Raw genomic sequence first — 14209 nt, forward strand, 5'->3', positions numbered from 1 at the left:
AAAATCTAAATCTAATTGTCCTCAGCACAATTCAAAGGAAACCCAAATTTTGGATTTCGCTTCAGCCGGGATTACGATTTGAAAAAAAAATAAATAAAAAATCAACAACCGTGAGCACGACGCCATGCCAGTCCATGCGAGCAGACGGTCAAGAGCAGAGCATCAGTGCGTCCACACAGATACGCACCTGTACTTTGGGTTGCTGCCTGCCATGCAAATACAGAGACGACAAGGAGGAGGACAGACGCAGTGACTGAGATCAATTCAGCGTGATAAAACATTCATTATACCGGATCATCTTCAGCGGACTTCAGAGGTGCAACACTGGAAAACAGAACTACTTGTGATCAGTTGGTGTAGGAATATTTTTTGGAGTATATCAATTACAGAATCTGTTAACACACGTGAGAATATCCTACACGCTCTTTAGCTGCAAAAACATCATTAGCGTCATGCTCATAATTCCAGTAATTTGCAGATACGTTGATTCCAACAGATCAACAGATATAATGAACAGAATACATTGATGCATAAAAATTACATTACACATTACATTTGTAGTACCATGCCGATATTTTGCAGTAATATCTTCTAATTGTCAACAATAGATGATTGTTTATTATACTAAAGACAACGTTTCAGTTAAAGGACATTAAACAAATAATGAATAAGTAGTTTTATCACATCGCCCAACTACTATACAAGTTTGATGTTAGAAATATTAGGATTAGGAATATTGAAAAGTAATCTTCAGTGTGAAGAAAGGGAACCATAGACAAATATATTCTGCTTTAGGGAGCCTGAACGATAAGACCCTAGATGTCAATGACGTGTCCTCGTTATCTTTAAAGGCAAAAACACATTTCCATGTAAGAATGTGAAACAAATATGGAATTAATTCCTTTTCAAAGAAAAAGGAGTGAAGTTTGTTGTATGTTAACCGCCTGACTGACGCCCATCTAGCGTGGTTCAACTGTCCTTCAAACCCTCGTCAGTCCAAAGGCAAACTGCTTAAGCAACCACTGAAATGACAGTAAACATGTCTCTCAATTATCTTTGGGAAAATAAAAGATCATTAGTACAGATCCCAACCAGTGGGACCTTTTGGAAAGCGGTGGCAGTGTTCACTAAACAATCGTTGCATATCTGAGTTGATGTAAAAACAATTGAAATCTGTAGCATTAGTGAGAATTGCAGACTACGTCTTTTGGTACTTTCTCCCTAAAGCACCAGCCGACAAACAGTGTACTGTGCGTCTCTCTGAAGCACAACATAATAATAATTACAAATCAAACAAACAGCAAAAACTGAACTTAACACAGTAGTGTTTCCGTTGTATAAGCAAATAACAATCATTCTATTTCAAATGTTAAATAGTACTTCATTTGAAATGTACATTGATTGGAAATACTCAAGCGTTCCTTTCCAGTGTAGAATCCCCTTCTTGTGGAGTTTCAAACCTGTTTTTCTGAACTTATCGTTCTTCCTGCAGGCCACGTGTTCATCTAGTGCGTCAGCGCACAAATAAAGAGGCACACGACGAGAGTGAAACGGTCTGGAAGAGTTTCTGACGCAGCGTTTGGTCACATCCGAGGGTGTTTTAATGGATTTGTCGCCGTCTCCTTTTGTCATCTTGTCTCTGTACCCAAGATGGTGCGGGGTTGAAGTTTACTGAGCACAAGTTAGCACTTGAGGAGAACAATGGTGACCATGACTAAAGTTGACACAGCAAAATAGTGATGACATTTACGGGAGTTAGATCGGAGGGGGGGGGGGGGGGTGAACAAAGTTAAAAGAATAGGTTCGAGTGGGGGAAAAAAAAAATGGAAGTTGGGGAGAGGCACTATAAGCCCCGCCCACCCGGTCTCTCCAGAGAACTGGCCGCTTGGTTCCCTGCTTCATGTTGCCCATTAATACCAAATAATACCCTGCGATCCATCCGTCCAATCATCTAGCCGCACGTTTTCCCCCTGCAGACGTCCCCTGTAAAGTTGGGTGTTCAAACGGTAACGGGTGGAGGTGGTCGAAGAGGCGGCTGCGGGAGGTTTGGGGCGGATCTCCTCACTGCTCCTCTAACCAGGAGGGCTTGTCGTCCCCGGGAGGCTTCAACTTTATGTTGAACTGCTTCAGCGTCTGCTCCAGCTGCTGCTGGTTGCCAGCAAAGTACGCCGAGATGGCGTTATGGAAGAGGAGGAGCTGCTTATGCATCACCTTCACCTGATGGAAACAAACGAGGGACACTTATTTTTGCGTATCATCACCACACACGGACTACATCCTACAGGATGTCCTTCTTTCACTTTGAAGGCCCACTGACCTTATTCTCTTCCAGGAACTTGAGTTTAATGATGACGTCTGAGCGGAGGCGTTCATATTTGTCCTTCTGGATTTGGTACTGCTGCTGAGCAGCATCTATGCGCGCCATGGCGACTGCATCCCTCGGCCCCAGACTCAGTTCCTCCAGGTCTGACCGGTAGGCATCAAACTCCAGCCTGTTCATTAACAAAAAGGAAATGTCAGCTCGTAAACTAGCTACTTGTGAAACATCCTGATTGTACATCTCGTCCCTCAACTCCAGCCTCCAGCCTCCCATACTTTAAGAAAAAGAAGGACATGGAGGGGAATATTGAAAAGACAAAGAGGGAATAGTAACTGTAAATGTGCTGCATGTTCTCACCTGGAACTCTCATACATCTTGATTGTCATAAGGGTGTCCTCCATGGTCTTATTGACCAGTGTGTTGATGCTTGACACAAAGAAGTTAATGGCACCGAGGAGAGTCTCCCCGTTCTTACACAGCAACTTCTGTGTCTCTGCGTTGTAGCCAAACTCATCCTGAATGAAAGCACACGATAGAACTAGAATCCATTAAAAAAAAAAAGGTTTAAAATGTTTCTACACAGACCTTTTATTCAACTTTCAGCAGATTGAAGCTTGAGAGTTAAAGAGTCAAAGCTACATGAACAGAGTTTTAGGCCTCACCCGCAGCTCTGGAGATTTCTGACTGAGGTCAGCAAAGGTGTCCCCCAGTGCATGCTGGGTCTGCACCATGTTGTAGAAGTGGTTAGTCAGCGCTCTGGCCAATCGCAGCACACTCTCGTACTTCCTTTTAGTGTCCCTCAGCACCTCGATCTGAGCCTCGAGCTCCATGTCCACAGTGCGGGAACCCCGACCGAAGCGCTCAGAGATCATTTGCTTAGTGCACTGAAGACATAAAAAGACAGACCGAGAGATCAGGAACAGAATGCATAGCGCGTAAGCGCCATGCGAGGGAGGGGTTCCTCATTCCACAGGGCTCCCAGCCACCAATTAAGAAGCATTTTATCATGAAGGTCAACACTACAGAACTTCAGACACCTTGTAAGTGTTGAGTCCCCACTTCTTCACTGTTTCTAGCTTTTCCACAGCCACGCCGCGGGTGGCCTCGTCGGCCGCCATCGACGAGCTGCTGCTGCTGTGGTGCATGCTGGAACCTGAGACACGTCGCAGAAACACAGGAACTTTGTTAAAACGCCACACACAAACAAACAAACAAACAGACAAGATTATAGGCCAGCAAAGACAAGATCCTATAGAGAAGTACATTAGCACCGATAAGACATATGTGAGGATAGTTCCTGAAATCTGTCTGCTAGTTTCAAGCCGTGTCAATCTGCATCGTTCCTAAAGCATGTAAAACATGCATTTGAGCGAGCAGGAGTTAATAAATAGGATATATCGGGAAAAATCCCATTAATGTAGAAACTAAATATATTTATATTGAAAGGTGAAATGCTGCACATGGTGGGGATATTCTGGGTCACTGCAACATGATCAATCAATGTAGGGCCCATCGTTCCCTTCCCAGTACCTTTGTGCTCATTTGAGTGGCTCGCTATGGGCCGGGAGATAGAACTGCTCGGGGGAACGCTACTTCGCCTGGCCTTCATACGCAGTTCTGTGACCGTTGGGTGTGGGGGAGGGGCAGGGGGGGCGGGGTTCAGGTATGCATGAAAGTTCAGGGTGGGTATGAATTAGGGGGATGGGGCGGGATTCACATTAGATTTTGAATGTTTTTTTGTTTTTTTAAGGCCAAGGATGTAATGATAACGTAGGCGGACGATTGTGTGGCAGGGAAATGCAGAAAACAAAGTGCAATCAGAAAAGCAAGAGGACGAGGAGGATGAGGAACATGTAGGAGGGAATGGGTGGAAAGGAGGTGGATGACAAAGACAGAGAAGCACAAAGCTGAAACGACCACATTTAATGCATGACAACAAAGAAATGAGTGATGATGAAGGCGGGGGCCGTCGAATTGCAGCACAACTTCCCATTCTAAGTAAACCCAGTAAACAGTTTACTAAGTAAACTGGGTTTGCCTTTCATTTCAACATGAGAAATTAAAAAGATTAAACATGTGAACAATGATGCTGTCTAAAACGTATACGTTTACTCTCAGAAACAGCTTACTCTTGCCATATGTATTCAATGTCTTAGTACAAATATGCACTGATAGACCATGGTTCCTGTTTACTAAGTTATTTTGGGAATACGAAAAATTTTCAGACAACCAGAAGGAATATGAAAATGAAAAGCTTTGATAGAAAAAGCCACACTTTAAAAGAGGAGAGCAGCAAAAGGAGGTGTACTGCTCCTGTCGCCACTGAAAAATAGAGGAAATCTGCTAAAGATAGAAAGGACACAAAAGACGGTTCCCAGCAATCCCAAAAAAGTACAAAAAGTCTCTTTCCAAAATGAGATAGCCACGATGTGAGAAATATACATGAAAATATAAATCAAAACCTAAATTTCATTACGTTCTGCAGTTACCTAAAAGTAATCTATATATATTTACAGACTCAGTACAGTATATATGAGGTTCCAAATCATATATACGTTCCTCTCCCCAAACAGTATTCTGTCACATTTTGGAAATAAGCTCTGCGTTAAAAATAGTAGTTAAGTCTAAGGAGCCACCTAATCCTGTAAGTGGGATCCTTTTGTTAAACGCTGCATTGTAGTGCACAGCAGGTCCTGAGAGAGAGAGTGGGACAAAGAAGCAGAAATATTAGAATCAAATAAGCCATCGGGAGTTTCCCTTTGACACGGTTTATTCTGCTACACTGCTGGAGTCAATGTCTAGACAAATGTGAAAATGATGTTAAATCTTTTGTAGAACTTAAATATCACACAACTCATAGACACAGCATAATGGATTTGGGGCACAGTGGGATAAATTGGAGTAGTGGTAAATGACGTGGGATTAAGTGGAGATTGTTGACATGAAACAGTCGCCTGGGATTCAGAAGTACTAACGAACTCACTTAATTATAATTTCATAGGCCTTTTTACACACTTTCATAATTTAAAAAAAATGTATTCCTAACCTGTTGCAGCCGACCAGCGCTTTTTGTGTCCAGGATTATTGTGTCCTCATGACGAACAAATATATGAATGCTTCACGCCATTCAAAACATTAGAGCCGTGGCTACAATCTGCCCTAATCCGTTTGACAATACGCTAAAACTAAATCCAACAAGTTCTAAAATATGATATAAGAGTCCAGAAAACGTGCACACGGATGTGCTTGTGTACATCTTTCTCAGCGCAGCAAGGGGCTAAGAAAGGAAACAACACACTGAAGCGCTCGCCTTTATGACGCTGAAGTATTATTTCCCTCAGACAAACCATTCAGCGTAAGAATCAGAAATGCTCCTTTCCTGTGACGTTTTGAACACAATTAAGAAATTAACCTGAGAGACGTGCAGCCGCCATTGTATGCGCACCACAAGTGATTTCCGTGCAGGTTTTAGTGGCTTCAGCCAATCCTCGCTGTCGAGCGAGATTTTATGCTCTACCCATGTTGGCTTCTGATTGAGGAGGCTGTCGCTCATTTTCACAAGGGGGGGGAAGGTTGGTTTAGTTGGATCCAATTGGATCAGACGATTCAAAAAATGTCTGCAAGGCATGAAACGGCAGCAGGTGGTGGCCCACAAACAGGCCTGAATGCATTACAGCAGACTATGAAAAAGGAGCTTCTCACACAAACCCCAAAGTGCAAATTGAACACAACTAAATTGCAGGACGAGCTCATGTGAAGAATAAGAGGCCCCATCAATCAAACACTCCATCATCAAACTCATGGAATATCCCCCGAGTCATAGGCGCAGCACCGTGTCACGGAGATGAAGAAGTAGGACTCTACCTTTGATGGAGCTGGTGGGGATGATTCCCTCTGCTGTTCCTCCATAACCCCCCGATACGATGCTGGTCTCGTTCAGATTGGGACCCGACACCATCACCTGCTGCAGGTCCTTCATGGTTTAAGTGGGGAATGTAAAACAGAACAAGAACAAGGAAGCGTTGAGGGGTTTGTGTGGAGATATGCGGACAGGAGATTAGGACAGGTTTTTTCGCTAGAGGGAGACAAACACTATGTTAGAAAGGTTAGTCGCTACTCGCAACCTTGAGGAAGTGTCTAAATTTAACCGCTTATCTAGAAGCCAGAAGAAAATACTATAAAGTGTGAGAAAAACCACAAAGATACCCAAAGTGCCCAGTCAATAATCTACCTAGCTGGCGGCGTGACCTAAATATCCCGTACTCCTGCATTTTCTCCTTTAAAATAATCACCGGTTTCAGTGAAGCTCCGGATTCGTGAGCGGAACTAAGTCGCTCCCCATTTTAACTTGTGGTTTTCTTTCTTTTTTTTGCCATCCTGCTTAAAGTATGAAAAACATCTGTCAAGAATTCATGGGAAAGCAAAGCCTGTTTGATCCCACCATAGTATAAGTAAAGGTACTGTTGCTGGATAAACGTGGAATCTTCTATATTATAATCTATCAGAAAGTTATCGGAGCTGTGCTTCAGGGCCTTATGGGCTTCTAGTCAAGACTCCGCTCTCTCTTGACTTTCCTACCACAACACAAGTTTTTCATGACTGAAAATCACAACAATATGCAGCACAACATGATGGTCATTAGTATAATCACTGTTTCGTCAACAAACACCCATTAAAATTGAAGAATCACACCCACGCATTATCAAGATCTAGGTTACAGGTCATTTGGTAGTAAAAGGGTTAGATGGCCGCTACATTTGTTAACACTCAACCTGAGAGATATCTCTCAAAACATGTCACGTCTCAGAGACTATTAGAGTTAGTAGGAGCACAGGCGGAACGATTCAACCTGCACAGTGGTTTGCCATGAAAAGGAAAAGCCGTTTAATGCCACATGAAGTCAAACCACTGAGCAGCACTACACACCAACACACACAAAGGGACGAATGGCCTGCTCACCCTGGTGCCTCTGGAGCTCCCTACCTTCTCATCTAAGCTCCACTGCAGTTTTGCAGCCTGCACAGAGATGGAGGGGGGAAATCGACAAACACAACAACAACAAAAAGAAAACGAATAGAAAAAGAAGAGACAATAAGAAAAATCCATGACTGAAAATATAAAGCAAGACTGATGAAAATAGAAATAATAAAATCCCAGAAAAATCGCCATAATGTCCACAAACAGCAGGGATGTAAGATGGAGAGCAGTGATGACTGATATCACAGCCGCTCAGGATTGGTCATTTAGCTTGTTTGTGTTGAAGCTTCAACATGATCATCTAGTCCACGATGTCAACATGGTCTGCTTGGAACATTGTAGGTCATTACTTTGCGTCTACAATGTGTTACCACGGCCTTTCCATGATATGGTTTCATCACGGATTCTTGTGGAATAATGTGGGTTTACAATTATAATGTTTCTTCTGTAAACTTTCCCTACAGAGTAAATACATTGTTTAATTTATTTATTAGCGGTCTTAAAATAACTACAAAGACCAGGTTGCCCTAATTGGTACACATGGAGAGAGTGAGATGGCTCTCATTTAAGGCACCACAATCTTTATCATTAAGCGCTGCACAAATGAGATTTCTTAACAAGACATTTACAGACATAAAAAAAAACTGGAACATTTACACGGAGGAGGAAAACAATCAGGATGGAACCGTGTACAAACACAAATATTACATTTGAGTGGCCAAACTCCAGAGTGTACATTTTGATGAAAGTGTTTGTGAGTAACGTGCAACACTGGTCTTCATTCAAACATCAGTAGAAATTCTGTCACCAATATTTTATCCAGAAACCTACAGCTCCAAAGACCCCGAAACATGTCAAAAAAGACAGACAAGGCCTGTTTGACTCCATGTTCTCCTTCATCTAGTCTGTGTCTTTTTTTTTCTTTTTCCAGAGATCTGTTCGATACGGGCTAATGCTGCCGCAGACGCTGATCCTCCCCGGACACTTTGTTGACACAGAGCCCGTTCCTTTGAGATGAAGTAAACTACTGTGCGTTTAAGTTGCCTTCCGGGGGATACAAGTCGTGTCTGAACAGTGAGGTTTGTTAGACTCAAACACAAAGGGTGTATTGCCTGGTTATGCACGAATGCTGCACAGAGTGGATACCACGTTGACACATACTAGCGGCTCCGATTTAACTGAGCCTCTTAGTAAGAATAAAGCAGGTATATCTCCGTGATACATCATATGCTTCTGCCAGCACGCGGCTGGCAGTCGAGCTAGCGGCAACCGTCCCTGAACGCCACGGCACCCGAAACCAGACTTCTGCTCTCCCGTAACCTGCCCGTCCTCGAGCGCCGCTCAGCAGATGTCACTCTGATTTCAGAGGGCTTTCACCAAAGGACAAAGCACAGCCAGTTTGAGATTAGTTTCAGGGTTGCTATGGCAACTGGTTAATATGCAGCACCGAACCGTGCGGCTAAACGCTTGTTGAACACTGGGCGTCGGTAGGGATTTATTTTACCACGCCAGCGGAGCCACAGTTGAGGTGAGTAAATAACAGGATCCTGCAGGATCTTAAGTCTGTTTGCCCAACGAGGTGTGCCTTGGGCGCAGGAGAAGGAACAACCCGTTCCACCAAACCGACCCTACAGCTCATCTGTTATTTCATTCTAACTGAGGCCAAGACACCGGTGAAGATTATGGAAACATAATGTTGGTGTTCTGTTTTTTTTTATATTGAGTGAGGCTCACGAGTGCTTAGCAGTCCCCACGCCGAAGGTTCAGCGTCTCAATTTAATGACTAGCATAGACATATGAGGACACATGAGCCGCGAACCTAAATCTCACAGTAAGATCTCTTTTCGCACGTATCCAAAAGGATCCGAGCAAGCAACATAGCACGAGGACTTCTGGTTGTGTAGAACAGGCAACACACTACACACGAATAGTGAAACACAGGCTGAGAACAATGCAGAGCTTTTTTCCTCAATAAAGGACTTAATAAATATATTCAGTGATCAGTCTGCTCTGGAGAGCTTCATCAAGGCAATGTGAGGCATTAACAATAGGTGGTTCTATTTGCTAATAGGATTAGTATTTCAATTGTACTGTGCATGTTACCACAGGATAGAAGTGCAATAGTGTGATTGGTAGGAAAAAGAACCAGCTTACTGATCTTGTGATCAGACTACATCCCATAACGAATGTCAACTTCAAACAACCGGAAGCCTGCAGTTATCCGTCACACTGGGTTTAACCAGCCGCACTACCACATAATGACATCGGCTTAAATGTATTTTCTTCATGTGCCCTCATGTGAATGATATAACCTTCAGATACAGTACTATGTCACTGAATACATCCTAAAAATGTGTCTGCTAATGTATACATATATTTATCCTTATAACAGAAGGGAAAGTCACTGTGATCTCTTTCTGAATTAGAACCCGACAAAAGGATTCAAGCATTTACCTACATTTTCATTAAAAATAAATAAATTCTTTAACAAGTATACATCCAATAGCTAAATATATATATATATATATATATATATATATATATATATATTTAAATCACACCACTGTTAAAGCACATTTAAGTCATCAAAAAGCTGTAAATGGCCAATAATAGTCATGCAGAAGATATTTTTATGTGTCGTAAACAATACATTACCAATAAGTAAATAATTAAGAAAATAACCGTCTCACTTGTTTGCTTTTGACTGTGTAACTTATCATTTGGAAGCTTGGGTTTGGAAGAATACGTGTCTGTAACAACAGCTTTAAATTAGGGAACAACCACGACTACGGAATCAACAGATTCAGAACTGGGACCCACCTGTTCCAGGCTGTCGTCTTCTGGTAGAGTTCCTGTGTCTCCATTACTGTTGATGGGAATCTCCATCGTGGCAGCTTTACTCATAATGCTGTCGGTCATAATGCACTACGTCTGTGAGAGAGAGAGAGACAGACAGAAAGATGAACCTTTGAAACAACAAACCACCACAAAAAAAAAAAAAAGCAAGAATGGGAAAAACAGCAAGGCCCATCGGAATTGAAGAGGGCAGAGCAAAGACCGTCGTCGGCTAATGCATTGGGCAGATGGGAACGTAATTGCCACAAATAAAAGAAAAGGTGGGTTTCTAAAGAGCAAGGCTACCGCTCGGCATGAATACCGCTCACCTATGAAAGCCCCCCCCCGGCCCACTACAATGAGCCGCCTTGTTGAAGTGGCCACTCTGCACCCTATGAAAGGTTGGGATGTTAGCAGCAAAGCATTCGCTGAACAGCCAGACTAGAGAGGGGATTACGAAATGAATATATCAACATCGTCTGATCAGTCTAACAGGAAACTACACTTACTCAGCATAACAAAGTGCCGGACAAGTAGTAATATAGCTCCTACTTTTGGCTTGGAAGGAAAATAATTAATGGTGTGTGCGTGACAAGAGCCACGGATGATGGTGGAAAATGAAGGACTACAGATGTGAAAGACCCTCCACATGGTTTTCACATTGCAGAGCAGGCTTAACGGATAAATGTCACAGCTGGATCTACTCCCACGGGCACTGTAGCGTTCTGCAAAGACAAGACTCACTTGTTGGTGTTCAAATCAAACAAAGTGGCCGGTTTAAAAAAATAAAAATAAAACGTGAGTTACAACCAACAGGATTAGTGAGACCGGACAGACCAGCCGAACTGTAACAGAAAAAGAAAAAAAGGCATCTGTGTGTAGAGAGTCCAGCGGGTACAAACCACAGAAGTAGACAGGACGCAATCAGCAAGTTCTGTTTTTTTATTTCAGGCCCGAACACATATGCTGCAACATAACTCAAAATGAGTGTACAGCATATGTGTATCAACTTGAAAGAAACATTTTGAAACATGCTGCTACCGTGTGGCCGACTCCAACTTGGGTTTATGGCAGTAAAATATCTTGCCAACACCCCAGATGCTGTTTGAAGGGAGGCAGCGCGTGTTTACATTTGCCCACGACCTCGCCTATCGTAAGTGGGCTTCCGCGGGCCGTGCCCGGTCCACATCCTGAGGAATGACAACATCTGTTGACTTTAGACAACCCGAGTGGTTGGTTCTCTTGGCCAATAAACACCCGAAACAAAAGAACTGTGTGTGGGGAAAAACACTGTACATCTTCTCCGTTTGAAGACAATAACTTCATGTGGTGCCTACCAAATCATTTTTATTTTTTTTACAAATTGGGGACAAAAGTAGTCGTCTACCTCGTACACTGAGCAACCATGTGACTCCTTTGAATAACATGAAATGGGCTGTGATCTTGCAACAGTGCCAACTCCCTCAATCCCCTTATCTTTGGTGTGTTAGTCGAACCACTTAAACCAGCCTGAGTCAATAAGAAATGGCACGGGGGGGAGGGGGGGTCGGGCGTATTAAATCATTAACACAGTACTAAGAGGGACTGGTGGCATAACTTGAATAAAAAAAAAGGTGCTACAAAAGAGACAATGATCGTTACCGTCATTAGAAAGGTAAGCGATCGCGGACAGTGGCTGATAAAACGACAGCGAGGTTCCACATGGATTAAGACAACGGACAGGTGCATCAGCGCAGGTGCTCACTTGTTAATGCCACACGCAGGCCTCCGCACTGCCTTCAACCCGCTGCCGACACAGTGGGGCTTTCATCGGGCAGCTAAACATGACCGATTATGAAAGTAGTTTGAGGAGAGCGTGCACAGGATTGAAACAGAATGTGCTTTCTAGCAGCAACAAAAAGGCCTCCTTCTACTTCACATACGAGCAGCTGTTAGGAGGAGGCTGGTCTCACACAACCCGGGGACGGAGCTTATTGGCTAGCAGATTCGTAAATGGGAAAACACACAATGTTAATACAAAATTCAATGCCATATCGTGGTTTTCAAACGGGTTGACTTACGGTGCGCTTGGTCGCGTCGTTTAAAAAAAACAACTACAAAAACAAGCCCGGTGCAGTTGGGGAAGCTAGCGAGCGAGCTAACGACAAGCTAGCAGCGCATCCCAGTGAGCGCGCGGCTTAGAGGACACCGACGGGTCTTCTGTCAGTCCGAGGGAAAACCCGTCAGTCCGAAACAACGTAGTGCTCTAGTTCACGAATATGTCCACGACATAGCCGACCAGAGCCTTATTCCAGCTGCGCCTGTCTTCCTAAATAATCTCCTGTCTACCCCTTTTTTTTAATGAAACCAGAAGGAACGCGTAACGGAACTGACGACAGCGTACAGTTTGCTCAACGTTAGCAAGCGGACGCTCTCTGATGCAAAGAGCGTCTATTTACGCGAAGATGATCCCGAGGGAAAAAAGCCTGACATGGTGCCTACCTGGTGAGTAGAGTTAACCTTGAAGTCACCCATCTATTACCACCCATATTTGAATACAACAAAATGATGTTATTGGAACTCAATGCAATGTCCTTGTAGTATAGTTTGAGGCAAATAGTATCGATACTGAGCTAATCCCTTTATACCTAGAAATGTAAAAGAAGTGAGAGCTCTTCTTTTTTCCTCCACACACCTCCGACCCATCTTTGAAAGCATACTGGAGGTGATGTGTTCATGTTTCAGCAAACAGCTGATGGCTGTAGTCTACGTTAACTAAGGACGAGTTAAATGTATATTTATTTTGCCCCAAGAAATACCTGGACGTACCAGGACCAATACGAATTCAATGATTGGATGCAAACTCCAGCATTTCTAGAAAATCTGCCCCCATATGTGTGGTTGTACATTTTCCTTGATAATTTTGTGACCTTTAGACTGTGACCTTTAGGCCGTACACCTATGCACTTGTGTGAGATAAATATTTTAAAATGTGTTATGTGTGGCATCAATGCATGTTGTTATATCAAAGGGCCATGCAGTGTCATCCTCATAAATAAAGCACAATAAGCTGTGTAAAAAAGCATGGGAGGAAACATGAAAAAAACGACCCCGGGTTTGGATTGATTTAGGACAGTTCAAGCTTCCGAATCAATGTCAATGGTTTAATAAAGGTTAGTATGATATTCCTTTTATTATAAGCCAGATAGGTACAACTCTAGGAAAGGGTTGCTGAAGGAATCTTCTCACAGAGACCACAGAGGCTTTGATTCAATCCTTATTCCTATATAATATATATTGATAAAAAATATTTACAACAACCATCTATTTCAAGGCCTTTTATTTAAGGTATGACTTATTATTATGGGATTTAAATTTTTATTACATTTTTATTTTATGTAATAAATTAGACACTGCAGATGTGAATTAGCTCAAATCTAAAATCCGGTACAGTGCATCAATGTTTTTTTTTTTAATGTACATGGTCACTTTTAAATTAAATAATACATTTAAAAAAAATGATATTAACAATTTTTGACCATTTTGAAACCAATTTCACTTGCCTTGAATGAATGAATGAATGAATTTTAAGAGCGGCTGCCTACTCATCATCCCTCAATGTGGTACCCTCCCATATTTTTAAGCTGTGACGTGTGTGAAGAAAGCTTCACGTACTGCCCTCTGTGGGTAAGTGTTAGTTTATGTTTCGCTGAAGAGAACTGCTGCTATCTTGTGGCTTTTCTCTTAAATGCTGTTACCAAAGACACACATCATGAAACTTTAATACCATTTTCAAATGTAAAATTGTAAAATTTATATTAAAATTGTCATTGTTTCATTTGCAAACATTCAATTTCAGTATCAATACTTCTTCACAATGATACATTTATTAAAAACAAGTAGTAAAAGCAAATTTCCCATGTTTGTATGACCTGGTGGAAACCGAACACATAGACAACGCACTGTGCACATTATCACAATATTTATCTCACGCCAGAGACCAATGCAATAAAATGTAACACAGACCCTCGAAGAGCTTCTTACTTTCTATTCTGTGAGTTATGAATGAACCACTTATCCATCTCATCCAGCACCATT

At 42.5% G+C, this 14209-nt stretch overlaps 1 protein-coding gene across 9 annotated transcripts; it reads right to left on the reverse strand.

Annotated features, from left to right (window-relative positions):
* Positions 1 to 492: 492 nt before the first annotated feature.
* Positions 493 to 12543, reverse strand: arfip2b (ADP-ribosylation factor interacting protein 2b). Of its 9 annotated transcripts, XM_078106608.1 has the most exons (11): positions 12193 to 12532; positions 10462 to 10857; positions 10118 to 10228; positions 7280 to 7336; positions 6185 to 6293; positions 4957 to 5013; positions 3358 to 3473; positions 2983 to 3204; positions 2678 to 2835; positions 2318 to 2492; positions 493 to 2217 (listed from the first exon to the last, which is right to left on the reverse strand). In XM_078106608.1, the coding sequence occupies exons 3-11, from the start codon at positions 10214 to 10216 to the stop codon at positions 2062 to 2064; spliced, it is 1149 nt and encodes a 382-aa protein (XP_077962734.1). In that variant the 5' UTR covers positions 10217 to 10228; positions 10462 to 10857; positions 12193 to 12532; the 3' UTR covers positions 493 to 2061. The 9 variants fall into 9 exon arrangements, with proteins under 9 accessions (XP_077962734.1, XP_077962735.1, XP_040035653.1 ...); XM_078106609.1 differs by lacking the exon at positions 10462 to 10857 and having other exon boundaries at positions 7304 to 7336; positions 12193 to 12542; XM_040179719.2 differs by lacking the exon at positions 10462 to 10857 and having other exon boundaries at positions 12193 to 12542.
* Positions 12544 to 14209: the final 1666 nt, after the last annotated feature.

This window comes from Gasterosteus aculeatus, chromosome 7 (assembly GCF_964276395.1).
Source record: "Gasterosteus aculeatus chromosome 7, fGasAcu3.hap1.1, whole genome shotgun sequence".
NCBI lineage: Eukaryota > Metazoa > Chordata > Actinopteri > Perciformes > Gasterosteidae > Gasterosteus > Gasterosteus aculeatus.

Coding starts and splice junctions, on each gene's coding strand:
- arfip2b (XM_040179719.2), bottom strand. CDS start 10,216: ATGACCGACAGCATTATGAGTAAAGCTGCCACGATGGAGATTCCCATC. Junction 5,014..6,184: donor CCCCACCAGCTCCATCAAAG/GTAGAGTCCTAC, acceptor TCTCTCTCTCAG/GACCTGCTGTGCACTACAAT. Junction 2,836..2,982: donor AGAAATCTCCAGAGCTGCGG/GTGAGGCCTAAA, acceptor GCTTTCATTCAG/GATGAGTTTGGCTACAACGC.